Raw genomic sequence first — 21205 nt, 5'->3', positions numbered from 1 at the left:
AGATCTCCACTTCGGAGTTGGTTTCCCGGGGGCCCAAACTGCCACACAGCACTTTTCTCATAAGGACTATATCACACAGAACATCAAGTTCTCATCACAGAGCCAGGCACAAGCTCACAGTAAACATTAGTTGTGTTGTTACACACCCAAGGCATGTCTTTTTTTTCCCTCATGGTTACAGATTAAAAAAAAAAAATCAAAATATTACTGAGGCGTCCACAATACGTGCTCATGTTGCCACTTGGACTGGAATGCCACCAGACACAACCAAAAGCAAAACCTGTGTATATCAGAATCAAGAACTATATATATTTCAGGTTTGTTGAGGTATAATTCATATACCATAACATTCCTCTATTTGAAGCAGTCAATTCAATGGTTTTTAGTATATTCACAGAGTTGTGCAAACATCATCATGATCAGTTTTTTTCCGTTTTTCGGGGTTTTTTGGCCACACCATGTGGCATGTGGGATCTTAGTTCCCCGACCAGGGATTGAACCCGCGCCCCCTGCATTGGAAGCACAGAGTCTTAACCACTGGACCGCCAGGGAAGTCCATCATGATCAATTTTGAACGCTTTCATCCCTTCCCCTAAATACCCTGTACCCGTTAGCAGTCAATCCTCTTCCCTGCCACCCAACCCCCAGCCCTAGGCAACCACTAATCTACTTTCTGTGTCTATAAATTTCATATAAACGGACATTTCATATAAACGGAATGATACAATATGTGGTCTTTTGTATCTGGCTTTTTTTTTTTTTTTTTTGCCACACCATGCGGTATGCGGGATCTTCCCCGATCAGGGATCGAACCTGTGCCCCCTGCATTGGGAGCTCGGAGGCTTAACCACTGGACCGCCAGGGAGGTCCTGTATCTGGCTTTTTTCACTTAGTGTAATAGTTTCAGCATTCATCCATGTGGTAGCATGTAACTACTTCATTCCTTTTTCTTGCTCAGTAATATTCCGTTGTATCGATTTACCGCATTTTATTGGTCCATTCTTCAGCTGGTGGATGTTTGGCTTGTCTCCACCTTTTAGCTCTTATGAGTAATGTTGCCATGAACGTTCACTTGTAAGTTTTTCTGTGGACATGTTTTTTTGTTTTTCTTCAGTTTTATTGAGCTATAATTGACATATAACATTGTATAAGTTTAAGGTGTACAATGGATTAATTTCATACACATATATTGCAAAATGATTTCCGCCTCCATCACGTCACATAATCACCATTTCTTTTTGTGGTGAGCACGGGTGTATGTTTTCATTTCCTCAGGTTTATACCTAGAAGTAGAACTGTTGAGTCACATGGCAATTCTTTGTTTAATATTCGGAGGAACTGCCATTGTTTTCCAAAGCAGCTGCACCATTGTACATTCCCATCAAGAGTGTGTGACTCTTCCAATTTTCCCACATTCTCACCAACACTTGTTATTGTCTTTTTTATTATGGCCATTCTAGGGATCCTGAAGTGGTGTCTCCATGTGGTTTTTTTTTTGCGATACGTGGGCCTGTCACTGTTGTGGCCTCTCCCGTTGCGGAGCACAGGCTCCGGACCCACAGGCTCAGCGGCCATGGCTCACGGGCCTAGCCGCTCCGCGGCATGTGGGATCTTCCCGGACCGGGGCACGAACCCGTGTCCCCTGCATCGGCAGGTGGACTCTCAACCACTGCGCCACCAGGGAGGCCCTCCATGTGGTTTTGATTTACATTTCATTTGCCTGCTGAACATCTTTTCATGTGCTTATTGGCCATTTGTATGTCTTCTTTGCAGAAAAGTCTATTAAGATCCTTTGCTCGTTTTCTTTTAAATTGGATCATCAGTATTTTTTGAATCTTGTTTTCTTCTTCTGTAGAAGGAGAACGTTATGTCCTTCCCAGAGTTGTTGTGAAGATTCATGAGAGAGCGTTGGCAAGGCACACAGTTCTCTGCCTTTAGCACTTGCTCCAAAAAGTTAGTGAACCTTCCTCTCACCTAGGCATTTTGCATTACATCATCCAGCATAGCGTTTTTGCTTGAAGACAGACTCAATAAATGTCTGAAAGGGTAAATGTGCCAATTCACACCACTCAATATTCAAATCTGAATCCTATGTGTTTTGTCCCTTTGCTCCCATTTCCTTCATTAAACCTTTTCTTCCTGGAACAATTTTCTTAATTTCATTCCCCTTGCCAGCTGTCTCCTCTCCTGAAACTCAACTTGCAGTATCATTGAAGCTGATTACAAGGGAACCAAAGACACCGCCTAACACGGTTCTGAGGTGAATATGATCAACCTTTGAAGAAGCTAAATAACTGACAACCTGTCAATATAACCTGTCCCCTGCTGGAGCGCTCAACAGAAAGTAATTAAGGTACATAAAGAGATGAGAGAAATGAAATTTACCAAAAAAAACCTGATTGCAGATGGATTTTTAACAGTTCAGTAACCCCTGATGACCCAACCTACTCTGGGGCATGGCTCTCTTTTTCATTTGTAGAGGACCCAGGCCACCATCAGGCCCAAAGACTCGATGTTGGTGGGAAACCTCTAAGGCTGTGGAGCCTCCAGTGGGCCGGATTTGGGTGTCGGAATGGAAACAATTTGATCACTCAGGCCAGGTGGTGAGTCCAACTTGATCTTCACACTTATTCAGCAGCTGCTTTGGCAAACCTTAGCTTAAGCGCCTTGGGCATAACGTGAAAGGGTGAGCACAGGTGGGAAAGTGTGACTCATTTCTCCTTGCACCTTCTTGAAGGTCAGCCCAATGCCAAAGACACCTTGGTGAGAATATATGGGTGCGTGCAGTTGCCTGATCAGAAGGATCTCCTGGATTTTGCCTTGGGCGCGGGGATAACGGGAACGTGAATAACAGGGGGGTTTGGGGGTGTGTTGGATTCGGAGGTGGGACAGTGGTCTGGGAGTCTAGGGCGGGCTTGGGGAGTGCTGGGGGGAAGGTAGTGGTGGTGGTGGGCTCCTGGGGTGAAGGGACCGGCTCGAATTCGTCTTCATATCTTGGGTCTAGCTCGGTGCGCGGCTCAGGCTTTGCTGTTTGCTAACCTGTGGGAACCTGGCCTCGATAGGGAAGTAAGAGGTGGCCCCAGTCAAGACAGCTCAGGCCCAGTCAAGACAGCCAGGCCGCACCCCGACGCGGCCGGGAACTCGGTTCGAGGAGGGATCTTTTGACTTGAGCCCAGAGGGGCTGGCAGCCGGCAGTGGCTGGGCTCCCAGAAAGCCCTGGGGGCTCCCACCGACCGACACTCCCGCCCTAACCAGTCCCCAGCTGCCTCCGCCGCGGAGGATCTAAGCAAGACCGCGTGTGGGCGGGATGAGCCAGCCTGCACTCCTTATTGGACAAAGGCCCTTGTCAATCACTGAGGAAACCTGTCCGGAGGCGACCGGACATCCGGAATTCCCACCTCAGAGGGAAGAGGGCTCGGGTGGAGGCGGGGAGCGATGGGAGGATGCGGTACCCAATGGTAATCAAGAGTTCCGCCTTCGCAGTAGATTGGCAGATGCTTGAACCACTGAGGCGCCGCTAAGGATATTGGCCGTGGAGAATGATTGGTCCAATCTGCGGGTGCGTGGTTCTTCAGAGTATATAAAGTAGGCAATTAACACTTGGTTGAAATCGTACTGCAGACGGAGCTCTACTTTTGTTGGTGTTTTGACTTCCACTAAGGCTCCTGAATTTAGTGAGCTTTCCCTGGAATTATCTAGGTTCCCTTCTCAACTCAGGATCAGGGCTTGAGGATGACAGGTGCTGTACCCCAAATTATGGCCAGATAATCGGAAATGGGTGCTGTTCGGTGAATTAAACCTGAGATTAAATGTTTGGTGGTCAATAGAAAACAGGAAAAGACAGGAACGGGCACTTTACAGGGGGAAAAAAAATGCAAGGAGCACCTAAATATTTGAATGGTTGTGCAAACTTTTACATAGTAAGAAAAATGCAAATTGAAGTTTCACTGAGCTAACATTTTTGACCTACCAAATTGACAAAAATCCAAAATTTGACAAAGTTCTCTGTTAAGGACGATGCAGTGGCCCAGATGGTATCGATTTTTCGTCCTCCCGACACTTATGAACAAACAAATGTTTCCTCTTGCTTTCAGCTTGCAGGGTAGGCTGTTATCTTATGGTCATCTGTTAAGTTCTCGCATTGACTCCCAGGAACTTTTAAGAACAAATTCTGAGTCTGCAGGTACATTTTTTCGAAGGTGCTTAGATTTTCCTGACTAGTAGCAATACTGAGATCTGGTGGGACATATGGGTGTCAGTTGGAAATGGGTTTTGTTTTAAGAGAACTCTTCTGGCAACTGGTGTGCCAGTGAAGCAGATGAAGTGACAGAAATCATATAAACAGAAGATGGAGCTTATCTGGAAATGGCATCAGAGCCGCCCCAAAATTGTAGCAAGCCAGCAGTGCTTCCACAAAGCATCAGAGGCCCAGAACCTGGGCAACAGAACCACCACCCAGGAAGAGTGTCCCATATTCTGGGCACTCCAGACCCTGGCTTCCAAGTCCCCACCAGGTGACAGGTCCTGTCTACCTAGTACCCATCCCTCCCACCCCTTTCTCACAGAGCCCCAGTGAGGTCCAGTGGCCCCCTCCTCTGGATGGCTAAGTGTTCAGGGGATGCCGGCCCCAGCCCCAGGCATCTCAGCCAACCATGGTGGTCCCATCTCCTTGCTAGTGATTGGTGAAGGCATGGACACATGACATTCTGGCCAATTGGGACCCAGAAGGGGAGGGTGCACCTGAATTGGTTCCCTCACTCCTAGGACACAAAGAAGAGATGGCCCTTTTCCTGCTCCTCGATGTGATATCTGAACTCCTGCAGCCATCTTGCAACCATGAGGAGAGCTGGTCTGTGACAAAGCCCACAGTGCAAGGAAGACCAAGTTAAGAGAAATGTAGCTTGGGCCCTGACCCTAATGGACCTACAGGCATTCTGCCTTTGGACTCCTCCCGTGCCCTAATTCTCCTTTTGTTTAAGACAATTGAGTTGGAGTTTTCAGTTCTTTGCAGTTGGAACATCTTAGCTGAACCAAGTATAGAAAAGTTCCTTCAGTTTACTTTTCCCATAGCCATGAGAATTTTGACTCACGTACCCACAAGTCATTTCTGTTTGTTTGGTATAATCAGAGAAGAAGGACTGGAAGAAGGTGGTGAAGAAAGAGATAAAGTGGCTACAGGGCAGTGCAAGTTCTGCTGACATGCATTTAGGGGGCAGGGAGATAAAAAACAACCCAGGGGGGTCCTTGGGACCTGAGAGAGAGAACAAACAATACTTAAATCATAACATTTTTAAAAAGCAGTAACAAAAAAGATAAAAATATTTTTTAAAAAAAGAAAAAAGAGCTGACATTTGGATATAACAACAGACACACAGATCAGACCCTCCTGCTATGGATTGCCAGCAAAGAAGCAAAAGCAGTTACAGTGATGCGGGGGAGGCCTGGGAAAAACCCTAACAAGAGAGGATAAAAGAAGGTTCACTGTGATCCCGCGATAATTATTAAATTGTGGTACGTAAAACGCCACTGCTTCTTTTAATTTCGTGTTTAGTTTTATTTCAGCAAATAAAAAATATTTTCAAGAACCTTCTTAGGTTGTCCCTTTAGCGTACCCTCCTAAATTCAGATTGCTATGAATTTTTCTGCCAGTGGGGTGATCAGATACAGGACCTGGGCAGAACGGAAGAATCGCTGTTATTTCCGTCGTCATGCACTCACTGACTCACTGAACTTTACTGATGTGCTAAGGTGGCCCAGGCTCTCTCTGTGAGGTCATTTTGGCATTTTATTGAATGCTGACTTGTGAGGTTCTCTTTTCCTGCACACATGCCTGGCTTCTCCAAAGGACTTTATTTTTATGTATTTATTTATTTTTGGCTGCGCCACGGCTCGCAGCTTCTTAGTTTCCCGACCAGGGTCAGCAGTGAAAGCGCCGAGTCCTAGCCACTGGACCACCAGGGAACTCCCCTCTACACGACTTTAATCTCGCTAAAGGTAGGACTGTGTTGTGTATTTTATTTCCATTGACAGCGTCTAGCACAGGTCTAGGTGTGTGATGAGCACTCACAGAAGTCTTAATTATAAGAGAAACTTAGAGGGTCTTAACTCTGATACTGTTGCTTTGGTCCAGGATCGAAGGTGAGCCTTTGAATCAGACTTTTTGCTTTTTAGGGATGCTCCCCTACCGCTTGCTTCCATACAGTTACAGAAGTGTCCAGAAATCCTTCTAAGGAAGAAGAAGGTGTAGTGTTATTAGACTGGATGCTCAGGCAGTGGGACCTGATACCCATCCCACAGCACCCCTGAATCCTTTCAACACCACGTGCTGGGGCTGCTGAGGCTTCGAGCCAGCCCTTCTGGGCCGCTGCCTGCTCAGGGTCTGCACGGAAGGTCGAATTTGGATCAGAGGACAGCCTCGGAGGGGAGCCCATGTGACAGCTGGAAGCTCACCAGCAGGCAGAAGCCAAGCAAGTCAGGGATTTTTCTTCTCTGAAGACAACAGTCCTGATTCCTGTGACATGATACCTCAATTGCAAGAACTGAGCAACTCTGTATATGATCTACCTCTACATCTATGTATATGAGATAAACTGAAGCCTACAGAAGTCTGACAGTGGCACGGGCTCCGGTCCTGGGCTGGGGCAGAGTCACGGCCCCGCCGTGGCGGCGTCTTGACGGGTGGGGGCGCCTACATGTCGTAGAGCCGGAGCTGGTCCTGCACGTCGCTGTCCGACATCTCGCCAAACGTCTCCTTGTTGTCCTTCATGAGCTTGAAGATGGCAGCCAGCTGTTCTTTCTGAACTCTGTCAAGAAGAAAGGATAAAGAGGAAAAAGATGCTCCCAAACCAGGGGAGAGAGAGAGAGAGGCCATGCACATCCCGTGGAGTTGGGACACTCCTCACTCCGGTATTACTGCTTTGCTTTCCAGAATAAGAAGAAAATGAAACTAAAACAAAACCCACTCTTAACACAGGAGCTGATTTGGTCTAAAACAACTCAACTTGAGACTTCTACAAACTGGGCTTCCAAGTCTTGGGTTTACCCTGGAGATCTGGGGATCCCAAGTTATCATTCAGGTTCTCGGTGCTACAGTTTCCCCGTGGGCCTCCTTTTTTTTTCGGTCGTGCCGCATGGCCTGCAGGATCTTAGTTCTCGGACCAGAGATTGAACCCGGCTCCTCGGTAGTTGAGAGCTCGGAGTCCTAACCACTGGACCGCCGGGGAATTCCCAGGCCTCTCTTTAATGTTGACTATACACCTCCCCGGGCGGCCACGAGGAAGCAGAGGTGCTCCATTAGGCGGCTAGAGAGCCTATGAAGAGACATGTTAGAAACAGCCTTCGTTTAGAGGGATGAGCCAAAAGTGGAGGAAGAAGAAACACAGTTGGCTGGGAAACGGGAGCATACAGATGTGTGCACAGGGTGCTTGGCCCAGGGGCAAGGGTGGGTGTGGGGTCTCGCTGCCCAGAGGAAGGGGCGCCTCTTTCCAGTTTGCACAAAGACACCTTATAGCCAGCAGGGGCCCTGGCCCTTTTACCAGGGAACAGGCCTGGCTGGAGATCGGCCTTATGTTCACCACACACGGGCTGGGGGGCCGGGGGGATGCTGGGAGTGACGTTCTGTTCTCTCTCTGCAGCTGGGCCGCACCATCTGATCAGCACGGGACACCTCCCATGAGTGCAAACGCGAAAGGGTGGGCTGAGACTCTGCAGCCACGGTTTGCTTCTTGTTGGTTCTGTTGTGCTGTGCTCATCAGCGAGGCTGGGCGCTGTGTGCTGGCGTGGGCTCCCCGTTCGGTTTCAGGCTTCTGCGGTTCCCCCCCTCCACACCGCCCTACTGGCTCGGCACGGGCCACCTTCAGAGGACGTAAACCAAATGGCAGGGTCTGCTCTGGTCCCTGCAGACCCACCAGGAGGCAGAGCTTCAGCACAGCCTCTGACCCCTGGCCCTGCAGGGCACAGCACTGTCCAACCAGCACCCCAACCCTGTCTACAGGGGGATCCGATCGATGTCTGGTCTTACGCTTGTCCTAGCATATTCCTTCTGCAATAACCCCATATCTCCCAAACAGCTAACAGTTGGTTTTCTGACTACAGCAGCATCTAGAAGCTGAAATACCGAAGTCCCAAATCCAAGCCTCTCTTAGTCACGCCGGGAAAGTTATTTCTACAGTCTGCTTTCCTGTCCGGAGGAGAAGGAGCCTGTGAGAAGTACGCGATACCCCACCACCTGAAGAAAGGAGTACTGTGAACTGACAGGCTGTGTGTTTAGCTCTTTGGAAGGAATCACAATCCAGGTGTATGAGTGGGCATCCCCCCAAAGGAACACAAATCCTCTTGTGCGTCTCTTAATGGCCGTGGCGCTTGCATATTTTTAAGAGGGTGGGCCTAGGACTTCGCACTCTGCTGGAGAGTAACAGGCACAAATTGAGAGAGAGCTCAAATTTTAATGGGTTCAAAAAGATGATTTTTTAAAAATAAAGCAAAACTGAAATAAACACACAGTAATCAAGACCATCTACTCAAAGTTTATTGGACCGAACAAAGGCTGAATACACAGATCCCAGCCATCGCGAGTATGTGAGGCTTGGTGCCTACAAGCCACGTTCAGAAAGTGTCCAGACAAACTTAATAACCTGGAAGGAGTCACCTGTTTTTCAGTCAGACCCCGGCCTGGACAAGGACATTGCTGTTGCTACTGCTGTGTGGGTCAGGCTACATGGCTCTGTGTGGCTGTTGTTTTGTTGCCTGTTCCATCCTAAACCCGTGAACCTAAGGTATTAGACCCAGAGGAGAAGGTCCCTGGGAATGTACCATGCCCTAGGCTGACAGTGGGCATTTCCCGGCCTTCCACTAAATAGAGGAGAAAAAAAAATTTTTCTATCAACTTACTGCTTTCAAAAAATGTTTTAACCAACACATCTAAAAACTACAGATTAGTTTGGTATAGTATAAATATTGTCAAATATAAAATTCCAAGAAATGAATCTGGGACTGATCTGATTATCTGGAGAAGTTCTAGCTCATCTATGAAACCTAGGAAAAGGCAGAATCGAGACAGCTGTTTTAAGCGAACACTATCATTATTGCTTCTGCGAAAGCGAAGGTGGACATTCCGCTGAGCTGGTAGGAACATCAATGAAAAGGCCTCTTAGCAACAAGCGGGCTGGATCCGAGCCTGCTCTCAACGGAGGGTAAGGGCAAGAGGAAGTCAACAGCTGGTTCTGGTTCTTTGCTGCCCACTGATCAATCATCGGGCTCTCGCCCCCACAGCCGAGCCAGCCGAAGACAGGGGAGCGGGCCCCAAGGGGAAGGAGGGCAGTCGACCAGGCAGCGAGCACAGGCAGCGCTCCCTCATTTGTCCATCACACCTCAAAGTCTTTCCTGGTTTGGCTCTGGTGATGAAAAGCAGGAGGGCTGGAATGAAACTACACCGATTTAAAAATGATGGCATTGCTGACATTGGTGATATCTCAGGTGCAAAGCGTGTGTGGGCAGGAAGGTTGAGTGATAAGGAAAATAAATGTCCAGGAAAACCCTTCAGCTTAACAAAGCAATCCAGGCAAACAGGGAGGAACGCCTCTACAGGGGAGCGCCACGGGCATTCGGGATCCTCCCAGCCAAGGAAAGTCCTGGATGGGGGCCTAGTCCTGGCAGATTTATGTGGGAAAATGCGCCCCAGGAGCCTGCTGGCTCCTCTCTGGGGATTCCACTTTATCTCTCAAGTTTTAAGATGCCAAAAGGAAAAGCCTTTAGGAGGAGGCTAAGGATAACTTCATTATTCCTCGGTTCTGTAAAGAGAAATAAGGAGAAAAGATAATTTATTTCACTCATGCCATCTTACAAGTACTGCAGGAAAGGGGGAAACGGGGTGAGGAAGGGGAACGTCTGGAATTGCAGAAGCCAGCCCAGACGCTGGGATCCAGACCCAGGGGAGTTTGCCTCTCATCACCTGCTGCAGGAGAGCCCACTAACCGAAGCCAGCCCGAGACCCCGTTCCAAGTCTGCAAGGCCTACAGGGGCAGGTCAGGGCCCACCTGTAGGTGGTTTAGCAGGTAGGCTGCCCTTGCAGGTAGTTGAGCAGGTCAGGGCCCTCATTTAGGTGGTTGTACAGGTTGGGTCCCACCTGTAGGAGCGAGGCAGGTCAGGTCCCACTTGCAGGTAGCTGGTCGGGGAGCAACCTCAATAAGGTAGCTGGGCAGGTCAGGGCCCACCTGTACGTAGTTTAACAGGCAGGGTCCCCCTGGAGGTAGTTAGGCAGGGAGTGTCAGACTTTAGGTAGTTGGGCAGGTAGGGTCCCAGAGTAAATACTTGGGCAGGGCACGTCTCTCTCATTTAGGTATCTGGGCAGTTCGGGTGCCCATGCGGGTAGTTGAGCAGGTTGAAGCCCACTTGTAGGTGGTTGGCAGGGAGGGTCCCACTTACAGGTATTTGGGCAGTTCGAGTCTCACATGTGGGTGGTTAGGCAGGGAGGGTCCTCAATTAGGTAGTTGGGCAGGGAGGGTCCCACAGTAGGTAGCTGGGCAGGGAGGGTACCACATGTTGGTATATGGGCAGTTTGGGTCCCACATGTAGGTGGCTGAGCAAGTCGGGTCCCACACATGGGTAGTTAGACAGGGAGCATCCTCAGCTAGGTAGCTGGACAGCTTGGGGCCCACCTGTGCACAGTTTAACACGGAGGGTCCTCAATTAGGTAGTTGGGCAGGGAGGGTCCCACAGGTGTGTTGTTGGGCACGGGGTCCACATGTAGGTCGGTGGGCAGGTAGGGTGCCACAGATACTCAGGTAGGTCAGACTGCGGGGGTCAGACCCTCAGCTTTGTGGCCGCTCTGGGCTGGTCCTCTCTGGGCCAGTCCTCTCACCATAGATTATTTCTTATCCTTGCTGGGTAGGTTTTGTCCCTTCTGGGGACAGTGGCTTCCAAGGACATGTGCTCCCCAGATGACACAAATGGTGTGCCCACCTTTTGCAAGGGACATGCAGAAGCGCTGGTTTACCCAGGTGAGCGCTGAGGGAAACCGGTGCGATTCAGTTTTATCCCTCTGGCGCCCTCATGTGGAGGTGAGTCAGCACGTGTTCCTAGAAATTCACACTGGTGGATGGTTTGTGGACCCATCAGAGGGCAGAAAGCAGGAAGAATAGCCATTCACCCTTGCCACTCATGCATTTCAAAACACCATCCACTAGAGTGGTGTGCACTTCCAAAAACGGCAGGCCAGTCCTGGGGACCTTCAGAATGGAATGGGTGCTGGGGTCCTGGGTCCTCACTATCAGAACCAACCTAGTCTACCTCCTGGGTTCCACTTTTCCCCTGGACCAGAAGATGGGAAGAAGGGACGGTGTACAAGGAAAGGAGTAGCCGATGGTGCCTCTTCTTTTTGCTGCCGAGCTAGAAGTCAGCCAAGCTCGCCAGCTTCACTGGCCCTGGGGGTGAGGGGGTGGCATCTTGCCGCGGGGAGCAGTCATAACCTGCAAGCCCAGTGTCCCAGCCACGCTGAGGCTGGATACGGCACCTCCCAGAAAAGCTGCGGGGGGAACGCAGGGGCACCCCCATCCCGGCAGAGGCAGTGCTGAGGGAGCCTGTGAGCTCCAGCCCCACGGGAGACCCAGCAGGAGGTGGGCAGACGGTGAGGAAGCAGCGTCTTTCTTAAGCAGCACGTCTGGATTTACAAGCCTTACACTTTCTGCCCCTTGGGCAGAAGGAATCTCATCTGTGAGCTGCTCCAAGGACAGGAACGCCCAGTCATTAACCACGTGGAGGAACAAATTTGGGGTCTCTTTCTCTGGGTCCTGCGTACCAAGTGCTATGCCCTGAAAACCTGTGAACTGCAGCTTCTGAGGAACTCTGGGCCTTGTGACTACTAAAGATTTAGGGTCTAGATACTGCTGTGCGGGCCGAGGTAAAGAATTTAAAGTCAGGGGTTTGCAGCATGGGCTTTTAACCAGCTTGCAACTTGACGCGGACGCTGAATGCCAGGAAGGGAATTAGAAGCAAGCAGAGTTTGGTCCAGAAGAATCTGACAGGCAGGGAAGGGCACACACTTTTCACTGGCCTGTGGTTTTAGTGGTTTGACAATATTTTTCATACTGACAATCCCAAAGGCAGTTTCCTAGACGCAGCTGGGACCAGAGTTGTCTCACACCCGTCCGCTTTCCCGGTCCCCACTGGAACTACCGTGCTGCAGATGAAAACGCAAAGCCACGCTTGCCAGCCTCTGCAACCCCAAGCATCACCATGCGGGGAACATGCGAGAGGGGTGGGTGTCGGGGGCCCCATGCAGTGCTGAGTGGGCTGACCACGTGCAGGGGCAGGAGGGAGCAAGCGGACCTCACAGGCAGACGTGTCGGACAGCCACAGGAGCATGCTGGGAGGGGCAGTGATGAGAGTGAACATGAACTCCAGCCCCACCCTGGGAGGACTGTGTTCACCATGAAGTCCACCAGTCCCTCCTCAGCTCAAGCACGATTGTGATAACCAAGCCTGCAGGTGAGGAGGTGAGAAACCCTCACCCAAGAGCAGCGCTTGGGCAGTCTCGACCCCGCAGAATAGCTCAGCGGTGAACCACTCATCTAGAGACCCCCAAAGATCCAGTAGGGAAAGACCCCCCCTGGGCAACGCAGAGCCTGCTGTCTGAACACGACGGAGGAAGGACTTTCCCTCCCCGAGGTCCCAGCACTGAACCCAGGGACGGTGGCAGTCTGACCCCGGCCCGAGCCCTGCCACTGAGTCGGCTAACTGGCCTCTCCTACTCTAATGGCCCCTCATCTCCGCAGAGCACACAGAATAGGGCCAGGGTCCCGGTCACAGCCTCTGTCCACAGGGCCCTTCGAGGGGCCACAGGCACGTCAAGCCCCCTCCATCCTTAACTCTGGGGCTGCATACCTTTTCTGGAAGGGGCCACGTACTGACTCTTTTCAGCTTTGTGGGCCATGTGGTCCCTCTGCAACTACGCAACTCAGCCACTGCAGTGGAAAAGCTGCCACAGACCACAGAAAAGCAGTGACCGCAGCCCTGTTCCAGTCACACTGGATTTACAAAAACAGGGCTGCAGTCCACCAGCCCTTGCTCTGATCATAACACCCTGCCTCACCCACAACTTGGGGGCACAGGGTTTCTGCTGGGCACCGTTCTACCTTCTCAGGGAAAGATGAAAGCTGTGGGCGTGATACCACGCAGTCCAGCGGAAGACAGTTCCCCCCCAGCCTCACAAGGGGGCGCTGGCCCTCCAACCAGCTGGCCCATTAGGCCCAGGAGGGACATGCCGTTAACTGGGCCTCCAAGAACCCTGCAGCCCTGGGAAGGGAGCCTGTTCACCCAGGAGCCCTGCGCTGGAGAAGAATGAGCAGGCCCGGGTGCACAGAAATGAATTAATTGGTTATGAAGGCAGCGGAGGAGGAGAGGTTTGGACCACATTCAGTCGTGATGGGGACACAGTAACAGACAGGATGAGGGAGGCATCACTAATCTAAGAAGTCAGTCTCCTTACCAAAAGGATTTGCAAGGATATTTGTGGCTCAGGACCTAAGGAACTTGCTACAGGGAAGTGAGGTCAGAGGTCAGCTCAATCCTGAAATATAAAGGCAGCAAACCGGATCACACCCAGAGGCAGCAGCTGGGCACCGAGGAGCGGGGGGCTTCCCCAGGCTGGGCTCACCCTGCCACCCCTCCGCCCCCGGTGAAGAGCCTTCCAGGCCAGGTTTGGAAGGACCGGCGGCGGCTCCAGGAAGGGAAAGGGGGTTCTCGTGGGCACAGGGCCTTCTGACTTGAGGGGTACAGGGTGGGCTTGGTGATAATGAAAGGGTAGTTGAGATCTGCATCCTGGAATACTAAAGCCTCCATTCCTGACCCTAGAACCCAGCTTACACTAGCTAGGAAGTAGGGGGTGATCCCCCAGCCCCTCCGGGTTGCTGGGCTCAGAAAACACAGGCCCCCATTTAGCTCTGTGCTTAAACCAGAGGACCCCAGGCCACAGGCTGGCCCGTGTCAGACCACCGGTTCTCCCCCATGGCCTGTCCCCACCGCTCCTTAGGAGGGAAGCCCAGGGGGGTGCATGGGTGCCCGGCTGGGGGCTGGCGGGGCAAGAGCCCAACTCGAAAAATGAGGAGCTGCGTGGCTGCAACTGCCTCAGAGCTCCGTGGAGCAGAACAGATAACAAATGACTGCTGGCCCTGGGCTGGGGGGTTTGGGGGTGCTGAGGGGGGTTGGTGGCCGAGTGGATGAGCAGGAAGAATCATGCTGTGTCCTGCAGTGATGGATTGGTTTTGTCATGAACCCTCCATGTAAGTGAACAGGCGGATCTGCTCCAGGCTCTTCCCAGGCATCTGCTTTTTCCCTTTTGGCTGGAGAGGGGTGGGGTGCAAGAAGGGGCTCGGCCCCCCTCCCCCCCATCACCGTCACACGCTCCTCCCGAGGGCCCCAAGGGGACTGTCGGGGGAAATCGAGCCTGGCCGACTATTGCCAGGACAGGGGGGAGAAACCCCTAAAACGGAAATAGAAGAGTGCGGGGCTGGCGAAGCTTACAGGAGGCCCTCCTCCTCTCCCGCCTGCGACGAAGGGGGCTCACGGCGGTACCGGTACCGGAGAAAGCTGAGCGACCCCGAAGAAGGTGGGCGGCCTACCTCTGTTCCTCCTCCAGTTCCTCCTTGGTCATCATCTTCCTGTACTGGTTTCCCCTCAGCTTCCCGGGGCTGTATTTGAAGGAGAAGGCCTCTCCCCCTGTAGAGAGGACACACAGTAAGAGCCAGTTAGGGTGCTGGGCCCGCCTGCAACTTCAGGCCCCTTTCCCTTCCAAAGAAGGGTTTCCAGAGAACCACCTGGGCCGGAGAGGGCGCCCCCGCTTCAAATAGGGCAGATGGGCCCCACGCCCACCCCGGGCCAGCTCACCTAAGCCTCAGAGAGCGCTGGACGCCCACAACATCGGCTCACCCTCCCCTGGGCCTGGCAGGTCCTCCCCCCACACCACTTCCGCTTAGGAACTCTTTTGGGAACTTGAACCGGGGATGAGGCAGCTGGAGTGAAGCGAGCATCGCCGCCCCACCCCCACCCATGCTATTCAGTTCCATCCACCAAAGGCCGGTTCCCTTCCAAGACCAGGTTGAGCCGTCCACAGAGCTGCCTGTGGGCCCCTCTCCAGCAAGCGCTCTGGCCCAGCCGCCGCCCGCAAGGCTTTTCTCCCCCTCAGCCTGACCCCCCGCCCTTCCCCATGACTGCTGTGCTAATTACACAGTCGGAGGGCCCTTATCTCTGGGAAGCAGCCTGTGCTAAGGCGCTGGGTTCCCTGCCTCTCCTCGGGTCCCAGGTCCAGAAGGCCGAAGGGACTCCCGACCCTCCTGCCAAAGTCCTCGGGTCTCCCGGGCTTGGGGGTGCCCGCCCTGCCGTCCAGGGGCATCATGTCGGCAGGCCCCTTCTCTCTATGCCCCTCCCCGCAACCAGTTATTAAAAATCGGAAACGACGCATCCAGCCCACAATGGGACCTGGGAATGATGTGGCCTGTTCTCACGGTGTTCAAATCGGTCATTAAAACCAGCACTTAGGGAAGTGCCTGGCGGTCCAGTGGTTAGGACTCCGCGCTTTCACTGCCGAGGGCGGGGTTCAATCCCTGCTTGGGGAACTAAGATCCTGCAAGCCACGTGGCGTGGTCAAAAACCAAAAAACCGAAAAAACCAAACCAAAAAACCCCAGTACTTATTGCTGAACGGGTTTGCCAGTCCCAGAGCAGACCCCGTAGCTGCCTTGGAACAAATGAAAGGGCAGCTCTAGAGGTCTGAAGAAGGCACACCAGGGGGTGTGGACAGAGGAAAACAGGGACGTGTGATGTAGGGAAGCTAGGCCAGAGGAGGCAGCAGGTACAGGTGAAGGCTGCAAGGGCAGAAAAGGAAAGAGCTCTAGAGCATTCCCGTGGCTGAGTGTCCAGGTGAAGAGAGTTCCCTTAGGAAGCAATGCCCTTATGTGGTCCTTCAGCCCAGCAGGTGGAGGGTAGACGGCCTCCGGTCAGCCTCGGGGATAGAGGCTCAGTGCCTGTCTTATCCAATTTCAGTTAATGTATAAAGAATTGAGTATGGGAAATGCAAGACCAGCAAATCACCCTCCCACGTGGATGTATTCTTTTTCACTTCTGTTCTATAGACAAGCAAATCACCCTCCCACATGGATGTATTCTTTTTCACTTCTGTTCTATGTCACTCCAGTGTCAGGGATCTCAAACACCTCCACATCCTGCCCTGGGGCCACCCGGACCTCCTCCAGCTGGCAGCTGTCCCGAGTGATCAGACAGGCTGATGTGGGCTCCAGGGAGGAAAAGGCTGCAGCCTCTGAGATTCGAGTTCTCTCTGGGCTAAAAGAAGGTTCTGGATGCAAATTCAGAACCCAGGCATTGTAGCTGGGGTGGTGTTTGCTCTCACCACAGCCTGACTTTGCAGGAGAATCTGGCCGCCAGGGCTGAGCCCTTGCCTTAGGAAGCAGTTACCGTGTTTGTACCAGGATTAATTCGCTCTTCATTCATTCAGCAAATACTTAGCGAGCACTCTGCTCGGTGCTGGGGACTTAGCAGAGAAGAAAACATACAGCAAGCAAAGATGAGTAATTAAAATACAGAGTTTGGGACTTCCCTCGGGGTCCAGTAGTTAAGACTTCGCTTTCCATTGCAGGGGGTGCAGGTGTGATCCCTGGTCAGGGAGCTGAGATCCCACATGCCTCGTGGCCCCAAAAAAGACTTAAAAAAGGTCCATGTTAAAAAATCTTATAAAATAGATAAGTAAGTAAAATAAAATAAAATACAGAGTTTGCAGTAGGTCCTGAGAGCTCTTCAGAAAAGGACAGCAGGAGGGGAGAGAGAGACAGGGAGGGGGCTGCTTGGAAGTTTAAGCAGGGGGCGGGGGTGTCAGGAGGGGCTTTACAGGTGATGCTGCAGGTCTGGGGAGACAGAGCCAGCAAAGCAAGGAAGCCACTTGGGGGGGGGCAGGAAGCAAGGGGACAGGAGGACACGGGGTGAGAAGCCAGGCTGCCAGGGCAGGCCTTGGCTCTTCCTCCTGGCGAGCTGGGGCTCAGCGCAGACAGATCACTCCCCCCGACCCCCCAGCCCCGGAGACCCCGCTCCCATCAGCTTCTCTTCCCTCCAGGCTGAGCTCAGCTCAGGCTGCTGAGCAAAGGGCCCGCAGCATCAGGAGCTTCTAAAGGCTAAGGGCTTGGGCTGCGGTGTCCGGGCATCTGGGAACTCTGCTGAGTAATTTGGGGCCGCCGTTTGAGGGGCCTGGGTGTTTGGTTGTCAGGGAAGAACCTGCCATGGGGCAGAATCACACGGAGCTAGTCTCAGAGTGAGCTCACAACCATGCTGGCTTCTGGACCTCAGAAAGAGGCAACGGACAAAGAAGACGGATTAACTTCGACTTCAAGGTCATTGTGTTGCTACGTTTTAGAAAAATAAGACATAAAACATGCTGCCAGCTGGGTACTACTCAAGGTTTCAATCTGTGGGGCCGCTCTGACTATGCTGCTTCGAGCCAGAGGGAACGAACCACTTGAAAAGGCTTTCACTTAATCACGTATGGTGCGACGAGGGATCCACGGCAGCGTCCAATTTTGCTAGACCAGGAGGGTTCAGCGTGGGAGCCCCCTGGGAGGGGGGACTTCCTCGTGCAGCCTTCTGAGTCCACCCAGCCGCTTAGGGAAGGCACCTTAGCAGACACTGAGCGGCTCACTGCAGAGGGGCTGGGGGCCTCTCACGTTTTCTGCTCACAGCTGGGGCCCTAAATCTCTCCTGCCTCCGCCTTGTCAAGGCTGGGAGGAGGCGGCTGGTGGATGGGCAAGGTCCAGGAGCAGCAGTCAGATAAGGACGGAGGGCCCGGAGACACTGCCCACGGCTGGGTGTGGGGCTGCACATCTATGGGGTCTGACAGGGTTTCAGAAGAGGGGTCTGCTGAGCCTCCCCTTGTGCTGGCCCAGGGGCCTCCGGCAGCCTTGGCGCTTGCCTCCTGTGTCCCCAAATCACTACTGGGATCCAGTAACGTGGCAGGGACAGACCCCAGGCCCACGGTTCCTGCAGAGGATCTGGGGAGTCAACAGCTGGAGGGAGAGCCCCTGGCAAGGGGTTGATGTCCACCCCACCCAACCCCCCCCCCCCCGCCCCCCTGCAGCCTCCTGCCCCTCCCTCTTCCTCTAAGGCTCTATTGATAGAAACTGAAGGCCCATCCCTGCTGGGCCTCAGGGGAAGCTTCCCCACCCCCCATCCCCCCAGCCCAGCCCTGCCTGCCTGGCCCACACCAGCCTTGGTTACTGCATTCCTGCAACCTTCTCTTTCCAGGGCTCCTGCCAGCTGTTGGCTTAAAATCACAGCAACAGACTCCCTTTTTAAAAAAACATGAAATATTTCGAACGTACACAAAAGTACAGCAAGTAATAAGTCCTCCGTGTACTTGCCATACAGATTCGACAAATGTTGACATTTTGCTATTTTTGCTTCAGCTTTTTTTTTTTTTTTTCTTTAAAGAAATAAAACATGACAGAACCAGCAGAAGCCCCACACTGTGTCTGGTTCTGTCTGTCTGTCTGGGACACTGGTCCCCGTGGGTGGCCACAGCAAACACACTGTCTTCTACCCGGTCAAGTCAAAATTGCTCAATGCTCCCGGTCACTCCCTCTCTCTTCCCCTAGCTGCCTGGAACCTGATGGCCACGCTGGTCAGCTGGAGCTGCTTCGGAATCAGGCGTTTCCTCTCCGGGGGACTTTAACCTGCAGAACCCCGGGAGGCGGCCCAGTAAGTGGCTTTAGTCGCCATAAAATAGGTCTGAGATATTTGGAGAGAAATGTGAAATGTACAAATAGGGGATGAGAAAGGAGTTAAGAGGCACTGCAGGAAACAGAAGGTCAGTGACGGGCCACCTGTATTTGGAGACAACTCACATTGTATAAATGGAAAAGTAAAGGCCAAAAGAGCAAAGCAGGGACTTCCCTGGTGGTCCAGTGGTTAAGACTCCAGGCTTCCACTGCAGGGGGCACTGATTCAGGTTAGATCCCTGGTCAGGGAACTAAGATCCTGCCTGCCACATAGGTGGTCAGGGAGATGGGTGCAGGAAGGCAGGGGGTCAGAGAGGAGTGGGCTCCAGCCTGTGTCCTCTGGGTTGCGGCAGACACGGCTTCGCAGCCCCTCTCCTCTATCCTCTCCCCCTCCATCCTCTCCCCTCCCCCTGCCACTCAAATCCTCAGCTGGGGAATCCAAAGGGCTGTGGCACAGCCTAGCCTCCACAGCCAGACACGATCCGGGCGGCCTCAGCGGGCAGCGGTGCGCGGGTCCCACTCACCGTCGTCTTCCTCAGGCCCTGCCAGGGATGGGCCCTCCACGCCATCCAGCTCCTTTTCCTGCAAGACAAGGGGAGGGCTCAGTGCTTGCGCACCTGATTTACATGTTTGATACTGTCATTCAGGGTTTGACCCCTTGGTCAAAGCAACCTGACCCCTGGGTCTGCTCTTAGGATAGATGTGCTTGGGGACCGGAAGCGGGTGACCGCCTCGGGGAGAGGGGGCATTGGTGGACAGGACGTCGCGGGGAGAGGAAGGGACTGCCCAGGGCCAGCCTGACCACTCACAGCACCCGCGCTGTCCTTTGAGCGTGGCCAGGAGGTCCTGAGTGGGGGCCACGGTCAACAGCAGGTGGAAACAGGGACATCAGCGGGAACTCCCTGGTGGTCCAGTGGTTAGGACTCGGCGCTTTCACTGCCGTGGGCTCAGATTCAAGCCCTGGTCAGGGAACTAAGATCCCGCAAGCCATGCGGTGCGGACAAAACACACAAGCCAAAAAGGAAACAGGGACGTCAGTGCCTGAATTTTTGACCTTTGCACCTCGGTCCCTTTGCCTTTTCCAGGTGGGTGCTGGTCAAGTGGTGGGTGCCACTTCGGTAAGTGGACTGGGTGACTCCCACTCCTGGCTATAGTGAGTAGAACAAAAGGCACGAGAGGAAAGCTGGCGGGTGCTCTGGGGTCCGGGCTGGGCTGGGTGTCACAGAGAAGCTGCGTTTGTGGTCACAGGCTCCATCTCTGCTTCTTTTAACATTGTTTCCATCCCTGACCATTTCAGGCTCCATTTTCCCAAAATGGGAGCTCCACCTCCCTCAGCCTGGTTCTCTCCCACGCACACGGACAAAATAAACAGAAGGCTGGAAGGAATGTCCCGGGATGGCCTTGTGTAAGGCAGGAGTGACTTCAACTTGCAGGAATGTTGGAGGATGACAGGGAGGTGCGGGTGCCGGGGCTCTGAGGGACTGAAGGGCCAGGGGACCTGCGGCCCGAGGAAGCCCAGCGGCAGACAAGGCAGAGCCGGCAGGTTTAGGAGAGGCGAGCCCGGACGTGAATGAGCTGCCCCACGGGGGCCGGTGGACTAATCCAAACCCAGGCCTTCAGGCTCCCGGCCCGGGGGTCCAGCGGTTTGCAGCCTCAGCAAGCCGGGCAGGCAGGCGCCCCAACAAAGCAGAGAGAGCTCAGCTGGGAGGCAAAGTTTGCACAAAGCCCAAGAGCCAGTCGTAAGTGGCAAAAACCCAAAGGGCCTCTCGTGACTTTCTCTCTCGCTGGACCCCACAAGACGCGGCCGGGCGGAGCAGGGCCGGAGGCAGGAGCTGGCGCTTCTCCACTTAGCAGTTTGCATCAGGCTTGGCGCCATCTGATGCGAGGCACGCTGCCCTGAGCGCTGGCCAGCACCTGGGGCTCGGGTGTCCAGACGCCTCCGGGATTTCGCCCAGCAGAGCGTCTTTGTGGCTGCAGGGGAAGGCAGGCCTCTTTGGGGGACAACAGAGACACCCCTTTGACTCAGCAAACCCAGTTCTAGGGATCTGCTCTGGGCTGGAAAACCATCTATCTGGGTTTTTATACGAGGACTCTGGGTGCAGGGGAGAACAAGACAAAACTGGGAAAAACTAAATGTTCATCCATGGAGTTAAATACAGTATAGTTAAGTATATGATGGTTAAACAGTTTGGCCGGTATGTTCACCAAAATATTAACACCTTAAATATATTACAGTGCACGCATACACTGTGCAACACTGCCTTAAAAAGGAGGCGACTGGGGACTTCCCTGGTGGTCCAGTGGTTAGGACTCCACGCTTCCACTGCAGGGGGCACGGGTTCGATCCCCGGTCAGGGAACTAAGATCCCACATGCCGCACGGCACAGCCAGAAGAATAAAAATTTTAAAAATTAAAAAAAAAAAAAATTTAAAAGG

The 21205-nt window shown here is 53.0% G+C and overlaps 1 protein-coding gene and 1 long non-coding RNA gene across 2 annotated transcripts in view; one reads left to right on the top strand and one right to left on the bottom strand.

The window, feature by feature from the left end:
- Positions 1-2188: 2188 nt before the first annotated feature.
- Positions 2189-5509, top strand: LOC132511031 (uncharacterized). Its single transcript, XR_009537499.1, has 3 exons — positions 2189-2353; positions 2480-2603; positions 4765-5509. It is a non-coding gene; the product is annotated as an uncharacterized LOC132511031 (long non-coding RNA).
- A 21-nt stretch (positions 5510-5530) lies between these two features.
- MXRA7 (matrix remodeling associated 7) overlaps positions 5531-21205 on the bottom strand; it is a 29829-nt gene continuing 14154 nt past the window's right edge. Inside the window, exons 2-4 of the mRNA XM_060133715.1 lie at positions 19294-19351; positions 14616-14712; positions 5531-6803 (exon numbers count right to left, since the gene is read on the bottom strand). Coding sequence (XP_059989698.1) covers positions 6689-6803; positions 14616-14712; positions 19294-19351 — 270 coding nt within the window. The 3' untranslated portion in view covers positions 5531-6688. The remainder of the gene's footprint in view (positions 6804-14615; positions 14713-19293; positions 19352-21205) is intronic.

The sequence above is a fragment of the Lagenorhynchus albirostris genome, chromosome 20, assembly GCF_949774975.1.
Source record: "Lagenorhynchus albirostris chromosome 20, mLagAlb1.1, whole genome shotgun sequence".
Classification (NCBI taxonomy): domain Eukaryota; kingdom Metazoa; phylum Chordata; class Mammalia; order Artiodactyla; family Delphinidae; genus Lagenorhynchus; species Lagenorhynchus albirostris.
Note: the sequence above shows the minus strand (reverse complement) of the source record. Positions and strands in the feature narration are given on the sequence as shown.